Source organism: Pogona vitticeps, chromosome 1 (assembly GCF_051106095.1).
Source record: "Pogona vitticeps strain Pit_001003342236 chromosome 1, PviZW2.1, whole genome shotgun sequence".
Classification (NCBI taxonomy): domain Eukaryota; kingdom Metazoa; phylum Chordata; class Lepidosauria; order Squamata; family Agamidae; genus Pogona; species Pogona vitticeps.
In genome coordinates this window covers 191,495,315-191,522,439 of record NC_135783.1, presented here as the reverse complement: position 1 = coordinate 191,522,439, position 27,125 = coordinate 191,495,315, and the positions used below count along the sequence as shown (strand labels likewise).

At 41.4% G+C, this 27,125-nt stretch overlaps 1 protein-coding gene and 2 long non-coding RNA genes across 4 annotated transcripts in view; 2 read left to right on the top strand and 1 right to left on the bottom strand.

The window, feature by feature from the left end:
• The window catches only part of LOC110083941 (uncharacterized), a 29,226-nt gene extending 14,409 nt beyond the window's left edge, over positions 1-14,817 (bottom strand). The window contains exons 1-2 of the long non-coding RNA XR_002301398.3: positions 14,671-14,817; positions 4,764-4,877 (exon numbers count right to left, since the gene is read on the bottom strand). This is a non-coding gene — a long non-coding RNA (uncharacterized LOC110083941). The remainder of the gene's footprint in view (positions 1-4,763; positions 4,878-14,670) is intronic.
• Positions 9,838-27,125, top strand: part of LOC144589262 (uncharacterized) — a 126,023-nt gene continuing 108,735 nt past the window's right edge. The window contains exon 1 of the long non-coding RNA XR_013545294.1: positions 9,838-10,140. This is a non-coding gene — a long non-coding RNA (uncharacterized LOC144589262). The remainder of the gene's footprint in view (positions 10,141-27,125) is intronic.
• Positions 15,474-27,125, top strand: part of WDR75 (WD repeat domain 75) — a 34,147-nt gene continuing 22,495 nt past the window's right edge. The window contains exons 1-8 of one of the 2 annotated variants that reach the window (XM_020802887.3): positions 15,474-15,624; positions 18,229-18,358; positions 19,421-19,486; positions 20,092-20,191; positions 22,112-22,236; positions 24,018-24,088; positions 24,340-24,456; positions 25,527-25,615. In XM_020802887.3, the coding sequence (XP_020658546.3) occupies positions 15,539-15,624; positions 18,229-18,358; positions 19,421-19,486; positions 20,092-20,191; positions 22,112-22,236; positions 24,018-24,088; positions 24,340-24,456; positions 25,527-25,615 (784 nt within the window). In that variant the 5' untranslated portion in view covers positions 15,474-15,538. The remainder of the gene's footprint in view (positions 15,625-18,228; positions 18,359-19,420; positions 19,487-20,091; positions 20,192-22,111; positions 22,237-24,017; positions 24,089-24,339; positions 24,457-25,526; positions 25,616-27,125) is intronic. The other variant, XM_020802888.3, reaches the window with a different exon arrangement.

The following is a 27,125-nucleotide window of genomic DNA, read 5'->3' as shown; positions in this document are numbered from 1 at the left end:
ATCAAAAAAACTAAGATCATGACCACCGGTTCCATCACCTCCTGGCAAATAGAAAGGGAAGATACAGAGGCAGTGACAGATTTTACTTTCTTGGGCTCCATGATCACTGCAGATGGAGACAGCAGCCACGAAATTAAAAGACGCCTGCTTCTTGTGAGGAAAGCGATGACAAACCTCGACAGCATCTTAAAAAGCAGAGACATCACCTTGCCAACAAAAGTCCGAATAGTTAAAGCTATGGTTTTTCCTGTTGTGATGTATGGAAGTGAGAGCTGGACCATAAAGAAAGCAGACCGCCGAAGAATGGATGCCTTTGAATTGTGGTGCTGGAGGAGGCTCTTGAGAGTCCCCTGGACTGCAAGGAGAACAAACCTATCAATTCTAAAGGAAATCAACCCTGAGTGCTCAGTGGAAGGGCAGATCCTGAAGCTGAGGCTCCAATACTTTGGCCATCTCATGAGAAGAGAAGACTCCTTGGAAAAGACTTTGATGTTAGGAAAGTGCGACGGCAAGAGGAGAAGGGGACGACAGAGGATGAGATGGCTGGACAGTGTCTGTGAAGCAACCAACATGAAATTGACACAACTACGGGAAGCAGTGGAAGATAGGAGGGCCTGGCGTGCTCTGGTCCATGGGGTCATGAAGAGTCAGACACGACTAAACGACTAAACGAACGACCTTAAAGGTAAAGTACGTCTTGTTCTCCAGACCCTGTGGTGTGCAACATTTTTCTGTCATTTCCTCAAGGTCTAATGGAATAATATGAGCAACTCTGACTTTAAGAGGATTGGGAGGTTTCATGATTAATATGCTTGCATATTTCTCACAATGAAATGCCACTATCCCGCTAATTCTAAAAATTGTGTACCAATACGGTGGATTCTGTCTGTGTTACCGATCATCTGCCCTAACAGCAATATCGGGGTTTTTAATGGGACGTGAAGTGGGCTGACAGTTCAGTGCCAATGTATAAAGTAGTTAACTTTCAAAGCAATGCAAAATATTATTTAACACAGACCCCCAGTTTCTGCACCATTCATGTTTTAGAAGTTGTGACAACTGGTGCTGATTACCCAAGGGATGTAAATCCATTGTGGCACAAGGTTTCCCACCAGCTAAGTCTTCCCCAGATCCCCAGAGCCTAAATAACTGTTCAGAATCTGGGAGCGGTCTAAGGACTTTAAATATAACGGGCATCAAGCAGAGACAAACAAGTATGTTCTATAAGGGAGTAAAACTAAGTGATAATAGAACCCTTAGCAAGCATTTGTCTGCTCACTTCAGGCTAAAGACCTACTGGATAGCTCAGGGTTTAGGTAGCTGGCCATGGAGCCAGAGGTTGGGAGTTCGATTCCCCCCACGGTGCCTCCTTGACAGGGGCTGGACTCCATGGTCTCTTGAGGGTCCCTTCCAGATCTGGAATTCTAAGGTGGTTATTGTTATACGTAAGGCCTAGCACCGCCATATGCTTAGCAAAGTCCAAAATATTTGCACATTTAAGTGCAAACGTGTATATAGAGGTCTATAACTGTGTTTTTGTTAAATATGATGATAATTGGGAATCCAGCCTTCACAACAAAAATGCATGATGTTGTTGTTGCAGAAGGAACTGTGAAGAAGCCCTGGATGAATTATTTTAGGTGGATCAATTCCACACATAATAAATCCAGGTTGACACACACTCGAATTCAAAAGAAATCAGCTTTTAATGTAATTGTGAACCACGAAACGAGTAAAGCCTCTTCATATTAAAAAAAGCAACAACTTTAACCAAATGTGGTGAGTCACCTGCTCTGTAAATTCCATTAATTCAAATGGGCCTACTTTTACTGTGACTTACTTTAACATAATAAATGAATTAGTGGAAATTATGGGAGAGTTGACTCACTTAGTCCCATTGATTCAAGGGCCTACCCTAGGGCAATTTACTATAGGACCTTAGGTGTTTGGTTGCTGGTTTGTTTCCTACTTTATTATTATTACTAGTTTTATTTTTATTTTTATTTATATGCCGCATTTCTCCCAACAAAGGACCCAAAATGGCTCAAAACATTCAAATTCACACAATTTAAAAACACAATAAGTTAAATATTAAAAGATAAATCAAACAATATATAATTTAAAATATAATTAAAAGATTAAAACATGAAAACATAAAAAAGATTAACATTTCTGCTAAAATAGGGTTCAGGGATTCAGTTATAATTGTTAAAAACCTGCCTGAAGAGATGGATCTTTACCTTTTCTTGGAAGGATAACAGAGAAAGGGCCATCCTGATCTCCCAAGGAGGAGCATTCCATAGCCTGGGAGCCGCCACCAAGAAGGCCCTCTCCCCAGCGTCCCCATCAGCTGTGCTTGTGCTGGCAATGGGACCGAGAGGAGGGCCTCCTCTGCTGATCTTAATCACTGGGAAGGTGCATATAGGGAGATATGGTCCTTCAGGTAGCCTGGGCCCAAGCTGTATATGGCTTTATAGGCAATGACCAGCACTTTGAATTGGGCCCGTGTTACAGTAATCCAAATGGGATGTAACTAAGGCATGTGTCACTGTAGCCAGAGCCGACTTTTCAAGGAACTTTAGGGTTCCAATAACCTCTTGTTATGGTGTGTGATCAGTTTCCTCCTGAACCCTTGCATGATGCCGGTTCTATTTCACTGCCATTTCAATATACAAAAAGCTTGGCACGCTATATCTATTGTTTAATGTATGGGTTTGTTTGTCTTTAAAGTACGTTTCAATATAGATCACTTAAGGAAGGATCAAGGGAGAAACGTTTAGCAAAGATCCACACAAAGTTCCAAGGTTTCTCAGCAAGTGCTTGCAACACAACTTCCTCATCGCACTCATCCCCCCTTTTTTTCAAAGATGTGCGGTGGAACCCATCAGGACAGCCTCTTGGCAACATAAACTGTTTTCCCAGTATGAAACGCTGCCAATACAGCTGGCTCAGATTTCAACCCCTTCAGCTGTTTCTGGAAAATGGCTTTGCCAGATTTTGAAATCTTATCTTTTACAAATGGGTGTCAAGAAGTGACTGTAAAATCCGATGGAAGCCCAATTGTATAAATACAGTACATTTACTCAATTAACTCATAAACACAAGAAGTTAGGGTGAAATGTTTTGTTCAGATGGGAAGAACAGAGAAAAATAAGCGGATTTACATCGAAGGATTCCAACCAGTATGCACAAAGAGAAGGCTCTGCTTGAGGAAGGTGCTGGAGCACATTGCTTCACACTTTTCTGTAGGCACTTTGAACAACGTTAACTCTTCTTATCACTCTTTCCATCCAAACAAGGAACATCATTTTCCTGCTGTACTGGAATATAATAATAAACTTAGAAGTGCAGGGCTGTAAGGGCAGCTTGAATGTTGACGACATCCATGTCAGCAGTCAGCATGGCCTACAGGAGACCCCCTTGTCTTCACTACCATTGACGAAGTGACACCCAAGCAGGAGAAAAGTCCCTGGCTCCTTTTTTCATCAGTTAACCACTTTTCACCAAAACACAAAACAAGGGCCACAGCTATTTTTCAACAAGCTCTCTAGGTAGCTAGGTAAAGCCTGGCATCCTTTTTCCTGCTGGCAATGTGAGCATGATATCAGACTATTTTGTGGCACTTTGAATCATGGATAGAGAAGCACAATACAGTGGTGCCCCACATAGCGACGTTAATCCGTTCCGGATTAATCATCGCTATGCAAAAACATCGCTAAACGGATTGAAAAACCCCATAGGAACGCATTAAACTTCAGCGTTCAGCGAAGTTCCTCCATAGCGCCGCTATTTTCGCGCCCTTGGTAAGCGAGGGCAGGGCGCGAAAACACTTGCAGTGGCCATTTTGGGCACTCGTCGGCCATTTTGGAACCGCCGATCAGCTGTTGTAAAAACATCGCAATGCGAGTTTTTGCCTATCTAAACGTCGCAATGCCATTGCTTTTGCAATCGCAAAAGCGACGTCGCTATGCGTATTCGTCGTTAAACGGTGCGCTAGTTAAGCGAGGCACCACTGTATCCCACATTCTTAAACTGGAAGGGTTTTGAATAATTCTCTTTGTGTGTGTGTGTGTGTGTGTGTGTGTGTGTGTGTGTGTGTGTGTGTGTGTGTGTGTGTGTGTGTGTGTGTGTGTGTGAGTGTGAAATTGGAGGCTTTTTAAATAATTCAGTGTGTGTATGTGTGTGTGTTTCTGTGTGTGTGTGTTTGTGCACTTGCATAAAGACTATAGATTTGTACTATAGATAGGTAACATACAAGCATGCATTATATACTTGTAGAAATCCATGTAGACATATACTGTAAATATGCATGGGGACACTGGCCAACAGTGCTGCATGCAGTCTTAAAGTCATTGGTCCATGTATGATGTTAATGAAATGTATTTATGATGTAGCACTGAAGCATAACTAAGAACACATATGTCTATCCACACTGTGACATTCATATGGATCATTCAATCCACATATACAGGATAATGTGAATTCATGGCAAGATTTTTTGGGATGCTACCCAGATTGCATCCTTGCAACAAAAAATAGGGGATGTGGAAATCTGAATGCAAGTGTACGCTGTATCTGCCACTAGATGTTCTTACTATGGCCTTCCTTTCATGTGCAAGTCTGGCTAGACAGCAGATATCACCATCAGAGGAACAGTAGCATGAGGATGGGCATACCTTCAAAGAGAAGAAGAAGCCCATTTGTCATCTGTTATGTCAGCAGTCATTTGCACAGACCTGCCTTGCTTGTGGTGAAGTACCTACCTAGTACATCACTGCTGGTTCCTTCCAAACCTTTCCACGTTTTCCCCTTCTCCAGCCTCTGGATATGTGCAACATACATCTCTCTACAGCAAAAGAGATAAATGGCAAGGGTGCCTGAAAGGAAATCATCATCATCATCATCATCATCATCATCATCATCATCATCATCATCATCATCATCATCATCATCTATAATAACCTTAGAACTGCAGAGCTGGAAGGAACTCTATGGATCATCAAGTCCAGCTCCTATTGAGGAAGCCCAGTAGGGATTTGAACTCCCAGCCTCAGCCAGAAATCATTGGCCACCTTACACTGGCTACCTATCCGCTTCTGCATTGATTTCAAGATGCTAACCATTACATATAAAGCCCTTAACTGTTTAGGACCTGAATACCTAGCAGAATGCCTTCTTCTGCCCAGTTCTACCTGTATCACCCGCTCCAGTCAGGCTGGGGCGCTGGGGGACCTAACACCAAGAGAGGCCTGGTGGGAAAAAACTAGAAATTGGGCCATCTTGGCAGTGGCCCCTTATCTCTGGAACAACTTACCTGTAGAAATCCAACAGGCTTAAGGCATTCAAGACTAGCTTGAAGACATGGCTATACAGGCAGGCCTTCCCTACAGCCATTACCTAGCCTATCTTCCTTTCCCCTTCCCCCCCTCTCTCTTCTTTTTCTTCTTTTTTCCTTTCCCCATCTTTGACTTCATGATTAATTTGGATTTTACCTCAATTTACAGTGGTGCCCCGCTTGACAACAATAATTCGTTCCAAGAAAATCACTGTTAAGCAATATCGTCGTCAGGCAGAAACCATTGGAATGCACTGAAAACTGGTCAATGCGTTCCAATGGGGGAAATACCTCATTCTCCAGTGAAGATTGCCCATAGAGAACTGCCGATCAGCTGTTCAAAATCGCTGTAATGTGAAGCTTCCCTCCAGAAAGCAGCCATTTTGAGAAGGGAGGGAAGCCATTTTGCAGAGGGAAGTCATTTTGCGGAACTGGAAAAATCATTGTACAGTGGTGCCTCGCTTTACGATTGCCCCACATTACAACGAATCTGCTTTACAATGATCGCAAAACGATGGTCTAAATGGGGGAATTTCGCTTTGCGATGATCGGTTCCCTGCTTCGGGAACCGATTCTTCGCAAAACGATGTTTTTCTAACAGCTGATCGGCGGTTTCAAAATGGCTGCCAGGTAATTAAAATGGCTCCCCACTGTGTTTAGGGACTGATTCCTCACTATACAGGCAGCGAAAATGATCGCTGTATGGAGGATCTTCACTGGACAGTGAGTTTTTACCCAACTGGAACGCACTGAACGGGTTTCAATGCGTTTCAATGGAGTTTATTTCGCTTTACAATGTTTTCGCTTAACGGCGATTTTCCTGGAACGGATTATCGTTGTTAAGCAAGGCACCACTGTATAGCGAACAAACGGTTCGCAAAGCAGGCTCCTAATCAACGTAATGTGGATTTCCCCCATAGGAACCAATAGCGATTGCAAAAATGTCATCATTAAGCAATTTCGACGTCATGCGGGGCAAGCGTATAGCAGGGCACCACTGTATTTTTATGCTCTATGTAAACCGCCCAGAGTAGACACGTTCTAGATGGGCGGTATATCACTCTAATAAATAAATATAATTAATTAATTAATTAATTTTGGGGAGCCGTAATTTATGTTGCAGAGTTTTGAATTTCCGGTAAAATTTCTTGTGCTTCGCAGTAGACATACAGAGACTCACAGAAGAGAATGGCTACAAGTTCCCTAGATAGGCCACCCTTTTCTCATTAACTAGCACTTAAAATCTCAATAACTCGTTCTGAGACATTTCTAGGAGAAAGAATAAAAATGTTACATTACTTACAATTGCAAATATAATCAACAGCCAACAAACAACCACTTCCAAAAGACGAAAGGGATGAGAGGGAAAGGAACACTCAGCCGAGACATAGGGCTCTTTTTGAATTAAGAGATAGCAGGAAATAATTGATTAGACTGATAGTTTGACAGTCACTCCAGCCCAGAAAAAGTCCCTCCCAATCTCTCAAAGCAGAGGCAACATGTGAGGTTGTAAATAAAACGGCAACAAAAACTGACAGAAGAAATTCTAGTATTCTCCAGTTACTTAAAAAAAAAACTAGCATATGTTCCCCTCAATTTAATGTTAAACAGAGCAAAGCAATATAGTGGTGCCTCGACTTACAACCATCTTGACTTGCAACCAATTTGAGTTACAACCAGCTCCAGTCACAACATTTTGCTTTGACTTGCAGCCGGGGCTTTGAGATACAATCGGAAAAAGGCCTCTTTTCCCCATTGTTCCCTCCCTCCTTTCCTGTCCTTTTTTAACCTTAGAGGTCATCTTAGGTTAAAAAACAGTCTCTCCCTAGTGGTAGTGACGGATTAACCACTTTTGGATTAGTTCCTATCGGAACTAATGCTCTGAGATACAACTAGCACCTTGAGATACATCCAAAAAACGGCCGGAAGGGATTAATCACTTTTCAGTGTACTCCTATGGGAAATGGTGCTTTGAACCACAACCAACTTGAGTTACAACCATCATCCGGAACGAATTAAGTTCACAACTCAAGGCGCCCGCTATACTCTTTCACCACCAATTTTGTATAATGTGCATGTAAGCACACTTGGTCAAGATGCATCAATAAAATATAATACTCATTTTAAAAAGAAAATTGCTGCTTTTCTAAGGAAGCAGACACTAGTTTCCTGCTTACATGAATCTTTAACATTATTTTTGCTGTTTAGAACAATTTTACAAATACAGAAGCATAGATTCTCTTTCACGACAGGCTTGCCCTGTTCTCAAGGTGTCCCCTTTTACTGTTGCATCCAGCCATTATTACATGTGAAAAATTATAGCATGCTGTGCAGAGAAATAATTATGAGCCAACCATGTCTCCAAATAATTTAACAGAGTACCTTCCATTTTTGAGCAATATCATTTTCATTTCATAAAACTGTTGAAGCTAATTAAGGCAACAATCCTCGATGTTGTCTCCATGCTTGTGTAATTGATACTTCTCAGGGCAATTACTGTTTTTTCTCAAAGATTAATGAGGGCTAGAAGTACACACACATTAATAAGAAGGTGATTATAGCATTGTTATAGGAAAGGACAAATTAGTTTGGAAATTACTTAGGGGAAAAATTTGGTTGCTCTGTGCTTGAATCACTGAAGGGGATACAAAGTCCACAGATTCAGTGGATTTGCATCAAAAGTATAAAAGCCTGTGAAGATTCTCAAAGGTACATATAAACACTTGAAAATCATTAAATGCAGAAGTCAGTCTCAGCAGATACAAAACTGCTGTGACTTTTGCAAATACTCAGCTTTCTCCTAGTTAGCAAGTGTGGGCGTAAGCCATCAGGAAAAAATTGTGTTCAGGAGTCCCTGTATGTCTCAACAGATGTGGATGATTAATAACATAAATATGCTCCAGGGGGTTGCAGCCATTCCTTCTTCATTTTCATTTAACTGTTTAATCTGAGCTGCCCTTACAACTATGCAATCTCGTAGCATGGAAGGAAGAAGCAGGCCACTCTTAAGAAGGAACATCAAAACTCACTTAAGCCCAATTTTTATTATTTAAAATAGTTTTGTAAGTCCCAGGAATTCCATCACAAAGAACACAGGGGTGTTTTCTGCATTAACAAGACGTCTACACGTTTCCTTTACTTGGAAATGAAACCAGTTTTACAGTTCGCAAAGAGGTTATTTTCCTCCTTCATTGAGACAGAAGGTTTGAAAACGATCAGCTCTTTCAAAGCTGATTTCCAAGTGACCAGCTGCCACAAACCCCTTTTTTGCACATGTTCATAAAGTCTAACACTCTCTGGGCAATTGAAGACTGCCAGAGAAAATAAATCACCAACCAAATCTGTGGCCATAGGTGGGGCTACCAAGTACAAACTCTGTGGACTGGGAATGGCGGTCCAATACTGTGGCCAAAGGTAGGGTAGCAAGTATACAACTGGGAATGCTGGTCCAGTTGAGGATCTTTTGACACTGACTGATTGTCACCCTTGCACTGCAGTCCCATAGGTGACAACGAAAAGCATCGTTCATTCAGTGTTCATTTTATTCACATTGCCACATAACTTGACCATACTGTGATACAGGAGGAGGTGTATACACAGACTTCAATGTATTTGCTTTTCCCCAAGTCCCACCCACTATAAAAGCCCCCTTCCCTCCCCCCTTTATCTTTCAGGAAAATTGCAAAAACTTTGAAATGCTAGCATGGAACCATAATGGCAAAGTTCTGTTCTTTGCTATTTGTTTTGGAGTTACCTATCTACCTCGCAGAGCAGGTAAGCTGTTTATCATCATCCTGACCCTTTGTGCTGTCTTTCTGCTTCTTCCTGCTGCTACTGGGATGCTGACACTGCTGGCCGAAGTGGAAAAAAAATATATCTCCCCCAGGCTAAGTGATAACTCAAACCAGCTGTATTCTTTCCCCAGGGAAAGCCTTTATCTGCTCAGGTCAAGGCAGGCTATACAGTATAAGTATGTGGAGCCTAAGGCAGGCCAGACAAGACACCCTGAAATGCAGGAATGTGTAAAGGAGGTGCCTTCATCACCAAGAGTTGCCAGATAAATTCCCAGTTTCCGTAAACCGTTAGCAAACTCAATGGTGACAATCAAACTGAAGTCAGACTTGGATAGCAAACCAGGACACTCTTACAAATGAGTTTCAGAGGGAAAACCATAACCGCTATTTAAATGTTAAGAGTCCATGGGAATCCTAAATCAAAAGAAGAAACAACTCTTGCAGTCCTTGTAAAATGACTTAATACTCTCCTGTCCTACCCTATTAGCAGAACCTCCCTGGGAAGAACGCCTTCAGGTCTAAATCTTCTCAGGATGCTTGGCCTATACAAGACATAGCTGCATGTTCCATCCAGTACAGGGGGAAGACGCCATCTTGAAACAGCTTTAGACACTCCCTCGTGTACCTTAGAACAGTGGTTCTTAACGTGGGCGATAATGCCCCCCAGGGGGCAATTTCATTTTTCAGGGGGGCAGTACGAAAAGGGGCGGTGTGGGGGCGCTGGAGCTGAAGGGGGGCGGTAGGGGGGCGCTGGAGCAAGCCAAACCTGTGAAGATGGCTACAGCCTTTTTACAGTGTGCATGAATAAATATTTTCCTCCAATCTTAATTTAGTTTCAGAGTTTTTGTCTTGAAAGTTTTAGTTCCTGCATTGCAGTTTGTTTTTATGCCCTTTTTATATTTCTTTTTGCGTCTTAAAATTCACTTGCAATTAAATCATTAAATGTTACTTTTGGGGGCATTTCATTTTCTTGGAATTGAATTTTGTTTTCAGGGGTCATTGGATTTAAGTGTCATAGATAGATAGATAGATAGATAGATAGATAGATAGATAGATAGATAGATAGATAGATAGATAGATAGATAGATAGATAGATAGATAGATAGATAGATAGATAGATAGATAGATAGATAGATAGATAGATAGATAAATAAAAAGATATCATCACCGTGGGGAGGGGGGGCGATGATAACTTCCTCAATGGCTCAAGGGGGCGTTTCTTTCAAAAAGGTTAAGAACCACTGCCTTAGAACAAGACCCCCACGTTGGCTGATGTTGAAAAGGCTCTAATACTCCAAAAACAGCAGTCATCCACTGACATTATCAGCCTTCTATCCTTCCGAGGTGGGTAAAATGAGTACCCAGCTTGCTGGGGGGGGGGGGGCAATGTGTAGCCTGCATAATTAATTTGTAAACCGCCCAGAGAGTGCTCAAAGCGCTATGGGGCGGTATATAAGCAGCACGCTTTGCTTTGCTTTTTATTCATATTTACTATGCTTTATGGAACATGCCCACAAGTTATTACCAGAGGTCTCAATCCGGGGTAAGGCAGGGTCCCAGCAAGGGTTAGCCAGCACTGCTAATGTAGTCTTCAACCACACTGTGCCTCACAATGTCCAGCCAATAAGCCAAGATGGATGGACTCCCTGGCCCACCACATCAACCCCACTGGCAAGTGAGTCTCTGGGATGGCATTCTCTGGTGGCCATGCATCCCCCAGTGGCTATATTATGCAAAACAACAATGACCATCACAATAAAACTGTCAACATGTTGTAATAAAAGAGGCGTGTAGCTTTTATGAGATGATTTTCAACTACCATATGTTACAATGCCTCTGTTTAAGGCATTGATTTTATTAATGTACTGGCTCTGGATGTTGCATTCCACTTGGCCCCTTTATAAAAAATAAACTTCAGTTATATTAGATATACATCAACTACAACATTTGTATACTGAGATGAATAACCACTTAGAGGCAGAGGAAGTGGACAATACCATTTGCAAACCCCTAAATCATATGTTTATGGCATGGGAGCATCCCAATGTTTCTCAAGAGAAAAAGATAAAGGATAATTTTATCACACTAGAAGCACAGAGACTTTTTGAATTTGAAATAAAGCTCTAGCGACACCTTATGGCATTCAGGTTTAAGCACATAAATGGATCATCAAATTCTATCTATGGGGTTTCTTTTAAAACAAATAATATATCTTTCCACCGATGCAGGTTATTCTTTATTTTAAAAGAAAATCCATAGAATTTGTTTGAGAAATCATACCAGTTATCTAGAGATACACAGATATAAACTGGATAATATGTGAAGAGTTAACTCTGGAAGACATACAAGAATATCAGAAAGAAACAAGGGGGGAAATGTCATCCCAGAAAACATGTATTACCTTGTAGTAGACACAGCACAGAGTTTGATGGACTGCTGATCCTTTTAAAAATAGAGTTTGAGTATCTGTATGAACTTCATATACACAAACACATAGGTATCTGTACTGTATGTATCAATACATATATTTATGTAACCATTATAATTTAGATACAGTACTTTTGTAATATTTGGCAAGAAGGCAAAATTACACTTATTCATTCAAAATTGTACCGTAACAGCCTAAGAATAATAGAGGTTCATCTAATAGTAATGTTTCACCAAGACACCCATCTACCATCCCTCCATTCAATAAATCAGGGTGGGGACCTGGTAGAACGGATCCACTGGTAGATTTCAGCATAATTGGAAATAAAACGACAAAGCTTTTAGGGTCCCTGTTGTTTAACAATAGCAACAAAGTGATTGCATTCTCCACGTGAAAATTAAAGTGCAAAAATAAAGAAAGGTTTGGGATAATGAGTGAATTCATGAGAGTTCCATTTATTCTGGTACTTATAACCAACACCTGATCTCATGATTTAATTCTAAGTCTAAAAAAACTAATTCCAAACATCTGCCTTTTGCACTGCCATGGGTCCATGAATTTTTGTCAGTTCTGTGGTTCTTCAAACTCCATAACTAAGGAAAAGAATGTGTTTCTTTACTCTTCAGCTGTCAAAACATTACAGGGGACAATAAATTCCAGTTTAATTCTGGCATGAGGCCACATTCTGTGAAAGACTTAACAGGATTTTCAACACACTATCACATATTGATAAATTACATACACAAACATTTGGGCAATTAACTTCTAAAGTTTTGACTCTTGGTGCAACTTCCAAAATCAGATTCCATCCTCCCCCTGCCCCCAGTGTGCATCATCAGCATCATGATGGTTTCTTCTCAACCTGTAGGAAGCATCAGTGCTCCAAGATTTTATAACTCTCACATTGGTAGCTTGTATTTGCACCACATTATTTCTCATTTTATTCATACTAAGGCATTCAACAAAGTCACTTTGCTTTACTACTACTTCTTTGCTCTTATATTCTGGTTGTAATACCACTGCATTTACAATGTAACAATATAAGTCTACCGTTAAGAGTATTTGTTCTGTTTAATCCTCCATTATGAATTTCTATAATTCTGAAATTCTAAGTCTGCGCTGGTCAAATACTCCACAGTAATGCTGAGACTTTAAATTAGACTAAATTGGTGTGATCCTGTCACTCAGTAATGCATTTTTAAATACATAATGACCCTCTTTTCCTGTCTGAGAGAAGGAAATACCAGGCCAACGGTAGATGTCCATTAGAACTGATATAATTGGATTTTAATTAAAAAAACAAGAGGTGAAGCCAGACTAAGCAAAAAAGCTTCTGGTGGTAATAATGACCAAAAAATATGTCTTTAAAGACAGAGGGGACTCTTATCAGAAATATAAATACAGCATGCTTTTACATAATCTGATTTTCATCCTACCCATAGTGAATATAATTTAATCTGTCATAGCAATCTGTTTTCTAGTTGCACAGTGGATGATTCTATATTAGACAGCAACAAAGCTGTAATTAGGAAATGATCATAAATTCAAACATCAGACACATTTATTCAGATCAGTTAGCCACGCTGTACTAAAAGCTATCAGCACAAATAGCAGCAAAAATGGGGAGGGGGGGAATCAGGGATACATACAGGTATGTATAGTGGGAAAAGATATATAGCTTCTTCTATCAGAATTTTTATATGTCCAAAGTGACTCAAGTGGGCCAATTTAACAGGTAGTAACTGTGAAACAACTGGACTCACTGATCTTTAAGTCTTTTGTGAAAAAGAGAAAAAACTATAGGTATAGGATATGTGCTGAGGTATGTGCGACATTTTATCTACTAGCTTTGCATGAAACATGTGTAACAAAATGGGAGGGGGAATGTTCCTTCCCACCCCTCAATGAGAATGGTACAGAGAAATGCAGAATATGGCAATTAATGATAAATTGACTTCTGTTGTGAAGATCAGAAGAGGAACATTTTTTTAAAATGGCTTCAGAGAAATATGGAATGCATTTCTTGAACATGTCTTGACTAAAGGGAAGGGGTGCACACCAAAAGAAGAATTTATGTAGTTCTGGAGAGATCTGGAGAAGCATTAACAGTAAAGTCAAAGTACAGGAACCTAGTTCCAAAGGGGAGGGTGGCACTGACTGGAGAAAATATGCAAAGAGTGATATTGTACAAGAATAGTGAATTTAAGAGGGTGTAATATAATTTATGTCTGATAGCTTGCTGTCTTTTTTTGTTTGTTATATTAATACAAATTATTTCAAAAAGAAAGAAATTATCCTTACTTTATATTTTGGAACTGTTTCAATAAATCACGTAACCTCAAAGTATATACTCTTAAGGTCAAGTTTTAATTTCACACGTCAGAACTTGGAAATTGCAAAACAGAAGCATTCCCCATCTTAAAAAAAAATAAAAATAAAAACATGTTTCACTTGGTCCAAGGACTTGAAATGCAGTACCCTCTCCACAAAGTCTAAGAAGATTTTAAAAGCGGGAAGACATTTGGCTCCCATTCTACGTTTCGCCTCTCCAAACGAGACTGAAGCATTCATTTCTCAAACCACCATCACCAAGAGCTGGCTAAGCTCTCTTTTATATATAAATGACACAAACCCTTGTAAACTGCTGGAGAGCCCAGCGGCTTAGACATCTGGCTGTGGAGCCAGAGGTTGGGAGTTCGATTCCCCCCAGGGTGCCTCCTGCAAATAAGCGCCACCCTGTGTAGCCTTCAGCAAGTTGCAGCTGCACCGTTCCAGAAGTTGCCCTCTCAGAAGAAGGGAAGGGTAAACCATTTCTGAGTAACTGCTGAATACCTCAGGGGTTTGCGGTCTGGTTGGGAGTTCGATTCCCCCACTGTGTGCCTCGTTGACAGGGGCTCGACTTGATGATCCCTTCCCGCTCTGCAGATATAATTATTAAAAGAAAAAATCCCTAGGGTAATGAGGCCCATTCAGCGTGTAACCTCACACTCCCCAAATGAAATACAAAGGGGGAAACCCCGCGACCCCCAAGTAGCCGCACCAGTCTGCCTCAGCTTATTGCAAAATCAAAAGGAGGAAAAGGGGCAAAAGGCTGCAGCGGTCACAACTCTTACCGTGCTTTGTTTTGTTTTTGCTTCTCGTCCCCCTTTATTTTTGCCTGAAACGCAGCACAAGCTTCTGCTGCTTCCCCTTAAAAGGATATCAGGCAAAACCCAAGGAAACAAAGCAAGACAAAAAACTTGGGGCACCTTAAAGACTATTATATTTCAATATGACCTTTCGTGGACAGGTCCACTTCCTCAGACGTATGGAAACGGAATAAAATGTTGGATGAAATATCTGTTTCATACTAAATAAATATTCATTGGCTCTTGGGTGTATGTTATATTTACATGCAGTAATTTATGGCTTAAAAGGAGGGTGCAAAGCATATGCTGTGCTTTCACGTCATGTCTGCCAGGAAGTTGTCTAAAAGCATATGCTGTGCTTTCACATCATCTCCCCAAAAACTGATCACGAGGCGTAGACCTTTATGGAACGACGGAACAATACAACTAGCATGTTGGTTCGTTTCTGGCGGAAAGTATCAGTATTTGCATTAAGGGAGAAGAAAGTAAATGGAAGTATAAATGGACAAGGTATGCCCACTGAGTAAGAGTCTACCGTTTTATCTCTATGTCCTGCTCTTGCTCAAATTGAGCGCAGCCTCATAGATGTGTTAAAAAAATAAGAGTCGCGAACATCCCTCCCTCCTTTCTCATTAGGAGTTCCAACAGAGGAGGCAACGAGAGGGGCGTGGCGAGGAGGCGCTCTAGCCTCTCTTTCTGTCTCTATAGCCCTGGTTCCTGCCTTGATCCTCTCTTGACGAAGAGAGCGGAAGTGGGTCCGTATCGAAGGCTAAACTGAGGCTATAGAGCCCCGGGAAACGCTTGCCTAGACCGGTCGCGGCGCTTCGTGCGGGGCCGGGAGGGAGGAAGGAAGATGGTGGCGCCGGAGCAGCTCCGCGTGGTGCGTTGCGGCGGCAGCGGGTTGAATGGGAGTCGCGCCGTCTTCTCAGCCGATTCCAAGTGAGTGGCCGGGGCGGCGGTGGTGGCCGGGGCAAGGGGTGGCTGGGCCTGCCTGCTTCTTTATCCTGACGGTCCCCGGAGCTTAGGTACACGCGAACGCGCACGTGTGGAAACGCGACACGAGGGTTTGCGGGGTCGGGGGGGATCGCGTGGCGCTGCATCCTCGGAGCTTCTTCGACTGCGATTCCGGGCATGCTGTGGCGGGAGAGAGCATGGCTCGCTTCCCTCGGATGTTCCTCTGGGTGGATTTATTGGTGAAAGGCTTCCAAAACCTGGAGCACCTGTTTTGATCGGGGACGACGCAGGAGAAGGTAGATCGGGTTCCGATTGAGTGAATCCTGCCATCGCCCTGACCTCGACTGGTGGCTACCCCAGGAGGGAGCCCTCTCCAAAACGCCCGGCCCTCCCCAGCCCTGATCAGCTAGCTCTCTTGCAAACTCCAGCCTTTGGTTTCCTTGAGGGAGTCCGTCCATCTCGTATTTGACCCTCCTCTTTTCCTGCTGCCTTCCACTTTTCCCAGCATGACGGTCTTTTCCAGAGAATCTTGCCTTCTCATACAAGTGTTTGGGGCAACAATTCCTGGTCGATAGCTATTGCTGATAGCCAAGTTACAGTATACAGTAATGGAAAATTTAATCCAAAATTTAGTCCAACTAGAATCATAGACTTATGGGGTTGGAAGGGGCCTCTGAGGCCATCGATGCAGGAATACAAATCAAAGGATTTCTGCCAGGGGGTTGTCTAAATGTCTCTTGAGTGCCCCCAGTGTTGGAGCACTCATCATCTCTCAAGGAAATTGGTTCCATCGTCGTACTGCTCTAACAGTTAAGAAGTTTTTCCTGATACAGTGGGGTCTTGACTTGAGAACTTAATCCGTATTGGAAGGCGGTTCTCAAGTCAAAAAGTTTGTAAGTCAAGTCTCCATTGACCTACAGTGCATTGAAAACCGATTAATCTGTATAGTATTCTGTCTCCCCTCAGTCTTCTTTTCTTAAGACTAAACATGCCCAGTTCTTCCAGCTTTTCCTCGTAAGACTTGGTTTCCAGCTCTCAGAGTATCCTAACTAATATAAATTAGTCTCCATTAACTCAGATGTAATAAAATGCAGTGCCATAGTAGTGTTCAGTTCAACCCACTGGAAAATACCAGGCTGAGGAAGACAGTTTTAACTGGATTTTCAGAAATTTACTCCTGGACTGACCTGTGTTGATTTTGCTTTGGCTGTAGAATCGTACCCTGACTATTCAGAAGGAAGAGCCACTGAGTTCTGTGGGTATATTTCCAAGTAACTGGTTAAAGCTTTGCAGCCTCAGATGCGTTGTTGCATCTGTTCTCTTGATTTGCAACCACTGAAAGGCTATTCAGAGAATTGAAAAGGCTGTATTAAAGGAAGTTGTTTCATGTCAGGAGAATGTGATATCAGAAATGTGAACAGTGGTCAGGTGCAAAAGAGGCAGGGCTGCATTTGAGAGCCAGTGTGGTGTTGTGCATAGAGGGTCAGGCGAGGACTCGGGAGACTTCGGTTCAAATCCCTGCTTAGCCATAGAAGGTGGTGAAGGAGGGGAGCGGTGGAAATGATAGGCCACCTTCCTGAACATCTTCTGTACCTTGCCAGTGTGAGCAAATTTGATCACATCTCTCCAATTCTGGCAAACCTGCACTGGTTACCTGTTGTGTCCCAGTTCAAGCTCAAGGTTTTGACCTTTACACACTTTGGGATCACGATAATTGTCAGAGCGCCTTTTCCCAAGGTCATCTACCTGCTCCACCAGGTCCTCCCAAGCAATGTTCTCCGGGGTGCCCACTCTGAAGGAGGCCATGAAATCACCTGTGAAATGCCAGGCTTCCTCTGCTGTGGTACCAACACTCTGGAATCAGCTCCCAGTAGAAGCTCGGCTCCCTCCCTCCTGACATCCAAAAGGCTTCTGAAGATGTTGCTTTACAGAGAAGCCTTCCAATACAACCCTGCCTGATTTTTATCCTTTGCTGCCCCCTGTTTTCAATTATGCTTCTATTTGCATCTCCTTTTATCTGGTGATGGGTTTTATGTAATTTCCTTGTTGCTGTGTTTTATTACTTGCTGTAAACTGTCCAGAATAGCGCTTTGCACTAATGGGGTAGTATACAAATCTAAGAAATAATTAAATAAATACTATGTCACTGCCAGTCTAAAAATTGTGTTTTTACTCCCTTCTTAAAATCAGACAGGGTGGATGGAAACAGATCGCAACTCAGAAGGAACTGCATCCCATAGCTTAGAAGCCACAAAGGAGAAAGCCCTCTCTGACATTCTTGTTAGTCCGGCATCATTGGTATTTTTAAGAGGGCCTCTCCTGAAGATATTAAAGTCCAGGACATTTCATCCTTCAGATGTCTGTCTCTCTGAAGCAGCTTGGATTTACTATGATATTTAAACATTCTTATATGGGGGAAACTGGTTTTCTTGCATCATTTAAGTTTTTTAAATTCTATTTTAATGTTGGAGAGTCACAGGCCAATATTTGTTTGATAAATTCGTATCACAGTGCATGTTCTTTACCTTTATAGAGTACTCTAAGGATGTTTTCACTGATATGATGGTGTTTTGTTTTGTTAATTAATAGGTACCTCTTGTGCACTTCAGGTGATTATGTGAAAGTCTACAGTACAGCTACAGAAGAATGTCTGCATATCCTGCAGGGTCATAGTAACCTGGTGACAGGAATCCAGTTGAATCCCCAAAACCATTTGCAGGTTGTTATGAGTCTTGATGTTGTCGTGTTTTGGCACTTAATCAAGCTTTAATCTCAACCTCCTTTAATAGTGTGCCTCATAACCAGTAATTTGGATTTAATAATATCTGATTGGTTTAGCCCCAAAAGCCTTTGTTTCTGTGGGTGCCACATTTTTTCCTTGTCTCTTCTGAGTTTCTAGAATCATGAAATTGCAGAATTTAATCTTCAAACAACCATCTGAGAAACCTAGAAAATCATAAAATCCCCAATTATTTGAATTTTCTTAATTTAGTCAATGATATATTCATCTTATATCTGCTCACCTAGTTTCTGTAGCTGTCTCAATTATGTTAGGGTTTTGTTTTTGTTTCTTTGGGGGGGGACCCTAGAACATTACACTTGTCTCCCAGTAATCAATAAATTCACTTGTAATTTTCTCTCAATCATTTTAAAGTGTCTCCTTCTAGTACCCTGTTTCCTCTAAAATAAGGCCTAACCTGAACATAAGCCCTAGTATGATTTTTCAAGATGCTCATAATATAAGCCCTACCCCAAAAATAAGCCCCAGTTGAGTGAAACCCCGCCCTCCACCCCTGTGCAGTAATCAGAAGATGACATGACTCTGTTTGAATAACTGTAGATTGTTGTCAATGACAAAAATAAACCATCCCCTGAAAATAAGCCCTGATGCGTTTTTTGGAGCAAAAATGAATATAAGACCTTGTCTTATTTTCGGAAAACAGGGTAGTTGTTGACACAGTAGCCCTATTGTATTTATTCATTAAGACAGAATGTCTGTAAGAAGAAATATGGGGTAACAAGAAGGTGTTCATTCTAAACTTTGAAAAGGAATGGGGCTGATAGACATTGTGTTTCAGTTTGTCTGTTGGTTTTAATTTCATTAGCTGATACTCCAGCCTCCAGTTCAGATTTGTCATTTTTGACAGCATTTTTTCCATATCGAGTTCACTTATATTGAAAATGCGCAGTAACCTGGCAGTCTGTTAAGTAGATGGAACTGTCAGCAAAGCTGAGGTTCCTGGTGATGGATGACTTCCGTTTTCTCTCTTTCTCACCACAGCTCTATTCATGGTCTCTAGATGGCACCATTAAGCTTTGGGATTTTTTGGATGGCATTCTCATCAAGGTTTGGAAAGCTTTTCTTTTTCTCCTCTCTTTTCCTCTTGCCAGCCTACCAACTTCATTGTTTTCACCTGGGAGGTTAAGTGATATGCGCCAGAGAAAATGCAGTCAGTCTCTGTGTTTACGTTTTCTGTGGACACCTGGATTGTTTCATCCTTGCCCTTCAAGCCACTTTTCTGAATGCTGGAATATATTCATTGTATGTGCCCTACAATACTCCATGCCAGGGTGGATAAAAACCAGTGGGTTTTTAAAAATTTATTTAAGTTACGATTTAAATCAAAAGATCGATTTTTTATTTAAATCATCCAAAAAGTGATTTTTTAAAAAAAATTAAATCAAATTCACCCTATTGCAGAACCGTGTCCTTTTAAGTTCAGTGGGACTTAGCCCATGTAAGTGCTTGTAGGATTCCCACCTAACTCAGATTGCAAATGTGTAGGAGATGAATGGATGCTTTTCAGCATAGAGGTGGCTGTAAATGCAGATGTTTCTGGTCTCTAGAATGGACTGCAAATACATTGGTTGAATAAATTGAAAAATTGCCTGCACTTGCCTCAATTTCCAGTTTGCACCTGTTGTGTTTGATTTGTCTGTTTTCTCTTCCAGACATTTGTTGTTGGGTTCAAACTCCTTGCACTCTATGCGCTTGCCAGTTTTGAGAACTCTGTGTTTCTTATTATCCCAAAGGATAATGCAGAACAGTCAGGTAGGTCATGATCTGAGATCTTCTGTTCTTGTTGTTTGTTGTAAAGGTTCTTGAGCGTAATGTTTCAGCACAGGAATTTGCAGTAAATAAAAAATAAATAAATTTCAATTTCATTCATTCATTCAGTTTATATCCCACTCCCATTCACACCAAGGCGCAAAGCAAAGCGTGCTGCTTGTATACCGCCCCATAGTGCTTCAAGCACTCTCTAGGCGGTTTACAAGTTAATTATGAAGGCACTACTTTGGGCGTTTCCAGCCGATATAAAACAGAGGATAAATAAAAATGAAAGCACTAAAAGCAAATAACCATAAAAGCAGATGGTGCAGAACGATCATATGGGAACCGAAGTGGACAGAAGAAAAAAAGGAATAGGTGATCAGCCAGGGTTGGTGTGGAAAGCCCCCCTGCTTTACAGCATGTCCTGAAAAATTCACTTTACATTGCATTTCAAGGGTAGGTTATTTGTTCATTTATGGGATGTATGCTCCATCAGATTCCCAGACTGTTTTGTTACCTCCTCCTATGATTTCCAAAGGGGTATTTGGAAATCCGTATATGGCACACAGAGTCCTGTGATAGCTTAAGAATTAGCACGCTTGTGTGCTCCCTGAAAATTAGGCTGTAATAAAGTTGTTGGTCTTTAAGGTGGCGGAAGTCTTCATGTTGTCGTCTTGCTGTTGCGAGGGGCATCATTTTTAAAATTTCTATTAAGCAGGCTTTTCAGATGAGACATTATGGCGAAACTGAAAACTGTAGCAGGGGAGGAGGCATAGAGCATTCAGTTAGAGATGTCATTGTGCTATTCAGAACATGAAGCCTAACGTGCCATTCTGGTTCATAACCACAAGCACTTACGAAGATGTACAGCGTTAGCTGTCTCAGCAGAATCTCAGTTGTGTGTTGATGCAGAAGAGCTATACCAAGATTGATATCTGTGCTGAAGGGAAGGCTGAGGTTGTTAAACCTACGCCCAGAAACTATAATCATAACTTGTTCTAAAAGGGGGCAGTTACACTGTGTCATAAGAGCTTTTAACCTTCTGTTACCATGAACACAAATAATAATTTCCAACTGCTGGGTTGGATATGTATTTTGCTGTCTTGACGAGCACTGATGTCCTATTCCAGCCGGAGCTGTTCTGTTGCCGCGAGTGCTTAGGGGATCAAGGCATCAGGATCTAAGAGAATGTGTAGAAATACAGTTGGTGCTGTAAAGTGGCTACAGTTTTGCAACCAAATCTCAGTTTAATGAAGTGAGTTTCATGTGCCTGCATGATACCAATGAGCTTCAAATATGTTTGCACAGGTCCTTTGTTAGCCTTCCTGTGCAAGCGGGAAAACAAGCCAGGAAGCCACCGTTGACCACAATTTGGCTTTACATTTGGATCGAGAAACTGGGACTAGTAGTTCATAGAGAGGTTAGGAGATGGAAGCCATTTTTTTCACTTCCAGAAAGTCTTCTGTATTTTTGCATTAGGTGACTGTAGGTGCCTTCTGTGAGTTTCCTTAAGTTAGATTATCTTAACTTAAGGAAACTCAAAACCATAGAGAAGAAGATACACCAAAGTTGATGTTATATACCTGGTTTATTGTTGTTGAACGGAGTACTCCAGTAGGGCTTCTCCTGTAAACAACATGGTTGAACAAACCACGGCCCTTCCATGTGTGTCTTGTTCACTGTTACATTTGACAAATCAGGTTTCTGTATTCTTGTGTAACGATAGACTGTAGACTTAAAGCCTGTGTTTTCTTAAGGGGTTCTGTCAGCAGCAGGAGCTAAACAAGAGTGATCTAGCAACGTGGACTATAAGCCAGTGATTCTCCAGAGCCCTGCTTTACCATTATGTCCGTAGTGGCCATACGTGTGCATACGTTGGATGAGTCACGTTGTTAACCACGTGTTTTTTTGTTTCTCCAGGTGTATTTCAACTAGTTTCACTGAAACTTCCAAAAATACCGGGGCAAGAAGTGGAAGCCAAAGAGCTCGAATTGATTTTAGACGGCATAAGCCAGTCACCCAAATGTACTGCGTTTGGAAGAGATGTAGGCATAGCTTTTTAAAATTATTTTTATGCATTTTATTGTGCTAGAGGGCGGCATGTAGATCATTGGCGGACTCTTTCAGATCAGCTTGTCCTTCTGTTTAAACTTCCTAGCATGTTTTAACTTCTGGCTGTTTCAGGACATTGTTTTCGTCTTTCCTAGCCTCCTTTTTCCCTCTGCTGCTGCATGGTGGTAGAAGGCCAGGTGATTGCTTGCAAGGACTCTTTTGCATGCCCTGCTTTCTCTAATACGACAGTTCAGTCAAATGCTGCAGGGGACAACTTTATCAATACTGTAGTGTTGTTTAGTGCATTATAAGCATTTTAGGAATCTGGTTGTGGAGCCAGAGGTTGGGAGTTCAATTCCCCACTGTGTTTCCTTGATAGGGTCTAGACTTGATGATCCACAGGGTCTCTTTCACCTCTGTAGTTCTAAGATTGCATTATACAGTGGTGCCTTGCATTGTGACGTTAATTCATTCCAGCAAAATCGCTGTTGAACGAAAACGTCACAATGCGAAATAAAAAAGCCCATAGAAATGCATTAAAACACGATTAATGCGTTCCTATGGGCTTAAAACTCACAGTTCAGCGAAGATCCTCCACAGCGCGGCCATTTCTGGTGCCTCTTAAGCGAGGAATCCGTCCCAGAAAACAGTGGGCGGCCATGTTTTTTTCCCGGCTGCCATTTTGAAACCGCCGATCAGCTGTGTGAAAATGGTTGCTTTGCCATGATCGGTCATTGCAAAGCGAAAATACCCCATAGGGAACATCGCAAAGCGATTGCTTTTGCGATCACAAAATCCTCATCGCAAAGTGATCTCGTCACTTAATGGAGCGATCGCTATGCGAGGCACCACTGTATTGTAATATTGCCTTTTCAGACTTAATTATTTTTCTTTTACGTATTGTATGAGAAATCTGCAGCTAATCATGATTTGTCTTTGAAAGAGCTGTAATTGCATTAAAACACTGATTTTATTTCAAAGATGTCATGTCAGTATGGGAGTGCAGTGGATTTTGTATAGATAGTTAAGATTCTAAGGAAAAACTGAAAGCATGCATGCAATTTGCTCTTGGTAAATAGGACTATCAGTTAAAGATGGATCGTTAATTTTTTTAAAATATTGAATATAAAATTGTTATTGTTGTTTAGTCATGAAGTTGTGTCCGATTCTTTGTGACTCCATGGACTAGAGCACGCCAGGCCCTCCTGTCTTCCACTGCCTCCCGGATTATTATAGGCCACTCCTAAACATTCATTTGTTCTTTTAAACATTCGTTGACATTCTCTTGGTGCAATAAATAATAATGTTTCTTCAAATCCTACTTATTAGTTTGTAGGCATAATTCACACATGATAATAAATGACTCATGTGCTTTTGTTGAAAAGTTGCAAGTTTGTTTTATGAATGCAAATTCATAAGTAATTTTGCAGTTGCCAATAAACTAATGATGTTTTCTCCCCTGGTTAGAGCCTAATTAGCAGAAGTCTGTTTGCATAGCGGAAAGGACAGGGATGTGATTTATAACTCCTGATTGGTAATAGTAGTGTAAGAAGCCAGTGAACAGGAGGAGAAGCCACCAAGCCTGACCAGGCTCTAGATTAAAATTTCTGAATAGTTAAATTGAATCAGGGCATTTTGATTGACTTAACATGGCATTTGTCTGTCTTTCATAACGTTTTTCTGGGTTTTTTGGGGGGGGTTGCAAAATGTTTCAGTCCGCTGGACACTTAAAACAATACTTTTATCTTAAAACAATATTTTGGTTTTTTTACAGGGGGAATATGTGGTATCAGTCTCCGAACTATACCTCCTTGTTTGTTTTTTCAAGAAGAAAAAGATTTACAGGTGAGGAGAGGGTACTCAGGCTGTCTGCTTTGCAAGACACCCATCTGCATTATCCATAGAGTGAGTGTAGGGGTGGATTTAAAAATAAATAAAAGCATCCGTTATAGCAACATTTAGCAATGTTTGTGATATCTTCTGTTGAAGTAGGATTCCTCTCACAGCCTATTCTAGACTCGTCTATGGAATATTAAAGATAGGTTTTTTTTCTAAAAGCTGAACTGACCTTATAGCTGTAACCCCTATTTCTGAAGCTTTCCTGTAGGCTCAGAAGTCAGAGGTAGTTCAACGAGTTGCTTCACTTGTGTGTCTTGCCACCCAAAGGAAGACTGTATCGCGACTGGACACAAGGATGGAAAAATTCGTCTCTGGTGAGGAAAATACTGACCAATATCATCTGCTAATCATGTATCCCCTCCCTTTGGAGTACTTGTCTAGTGTTTGCAATATCACAGCATAAGACTGTCCACCTGCCTGCTGAAGCCAATACCTGAGTATCCCTTTTGTTGCAGTGGATATAGCTTATGTCTTCAAAGCCCAGGACCAGTCCTGTTCTTAGACCAGTAGAAGTGGCACCTTGCATTCGCTTTAGTGTCACTGCCATTATCTGTGAAAGATCCTCTACTCTCCCTTCCACAATTGCTGCTGCTCTTTGGGAGTCCCTCTGTCCCCCCCCCCCCCTTTTGAATTCTCTGTTCTCTTCTGCTGACGTGACTGCTTAGGGTGGGTACCTCTTGGTCTGGCTCTGATCATTCCCCCGTGCGTGACCCTGCTAGGAGTCATTGCAGAATCCAGTCTGGGGATGGCATTGCTCTCGGCTTCACTGACATTCTCAAGCCAACTCTCCACTTTAGGGGCCACCTCGGGTTGTTGGTTTTAAGTGTCACAAAAATATAGCAACTTGCTAAATTTCTTACTTCTGTTTTCTGTTGCCAGGGTGGTAGAGTGGTGCTTATGGCATTTTCTGCTGTGTGTGCCAAAATATTGTGACTGGATACTATGCGCCTTGTTTGGGAGGGGGAGGGCCCCATTTTCTGCTACGTTTCATGTTCACATGTGGAGGAGCAGAGGAACAGTGCGGTAGAGTCTCTGCACACTCGCCTTCTGATGGAGAGCTTGAACCTGAGAAGAGGGACCTTTGTTTTGTTCTCTTCGCAGCTGCAGAAAAAGGGTTTATAGCCCAAGAGTGAACAGTGTTAGCAATGGTGGCTTCTCTATTTGCATACAGTTACTTTGTTCATCAAAATCAGGGCGGACTAATTTAAATCAGATGGATTGAAATCACAATTTAAAATCTGATTTTTTTGGATGATTTAATTTTTAAAAAATCATTTTTAAAATTTAAGTTGTTGTTTAAATAAAAAAAATTAAATATGGATTTTGATCCACCCCGATATAAATCCTAAATGAAATATATTTGTCTCTCTTTTACTCCAAACAGGAGAAATTTTAATCACAGGAGAGAGTACACATTCACCACCATGCACTGGCATCATGACGAAGTTCTGGATCTTGCCTTTTCTGTAGAAGGTAACATCACCTGAACGGGAAACAGCCTGTTTCAAGCCCTACCTTGCCCATGACTACACTTTATAAGTTAAGGGGTTTCACCAAACTGTTGTTCTCATGAGCTCTTTCCTCAGTTTATCACATACAGAATGTCATACTGACGTTCTCTCCAGATAATATTTGTGAAATGCTTTGGGCACATTAAAGATGCTTTCGGGTGAGTGAAGTGGACCCGCTCAGTACATTTCTCAAAGGTGTGAGGTTTTTTGGAGACATACCCCTGACAGAACCAGCCAAGTTCCTCCTATCCTGCGAGGTTTCACTCCTTTATGTGTAGTGTAACTTTAATAGAAGATAAAACATGTAAGCCTCTATTTGTTTCTTTCTGTGTTGACATATTGTTTGAGAGGCACAAATAAGCAAGTTTGGTTCTTAAAAGAGCAGCAGAAGAGAAAAGCTGAGTCACTGCCTAAATGGAACTAGGAGAAAAATCTTTGTCTCTCTTAGAAGCAGTTGAGATTTTTTTAAAAATCTTAACTGCATGGGAATGCAGACCAGCCCCTGCAGTGTTTATTTGATTCCTGGTTTCCCTTTTTGAAACAGGAAACTGTTTGACTTGGCAAACAAGAAGTTTCTGCTGTGTTTGCAACATAGGTTTTTTGCTTCCATAAGCACAATATAACTGCTTCCAGGATAGACTTTGCTTAGAAACCTTCCTTTCTTTACCTTAACCAAATACAGTGGTACCCCGCATAGCGATGGTAATCCGTTCCGGATAAATCGTCGCTATCTGGAAACGTCGCTATACGGAACGAAAAACCCCATAGGAACACATTAAACCCTGTTTAATGCATTCCTATGGGGCAAAAACTCACCGCTATGCGGAAATCCTCCATCCGGCTGCCATTTTCGCCGCCTCGGTAAGCGAGGAATCGGCATGAAAACGCTGCGGGCAGCCATTTTGGAACCGCCGATCAGCTGTTTTAAAACGCTTACCGATCATCGCAATGCGGTGTTTTCCCTATTTAAACATCGCAATGCGATCGCAAAATCCGCTTCGCTATGTGGATTCGTCGTTAAACGGGGCACTTGTTATGCGAGGCACCACTGTATAAAAATTACAAACCCCAGATCTGCTCTGTTTTTCAGCCCTTATGTAATTATGCCCATAAGAACCTCTTTTAACTGTTTTGATTTAAAATTCTGTATTTGAAAATATTTTATATTCCTCTGTAGGTGTCCATTTATCTGTGTGTGTCTAAATAATCATTTAAATAAATAATACTAATACAGCGGTACCTTGCTTTATGAAAGCCTTGGTTTACGTAATTTTCAGTTTACGAACCAAAATCTAGAAAATAATGCCCCGGTTTACGTTTTTTCTTTTCTTTTTTTCCCGCTGTACGAAAGGGTTTCCCCAGGACGCATAGCGCCTGGAGTTTTCTAGCGCTGCCCCCGTTCCTAGCGCAATCCGTGTATCGGTTTACAAAATTTCTGCATGATGTAACGTCCCAGAGGACGCATTAATTTC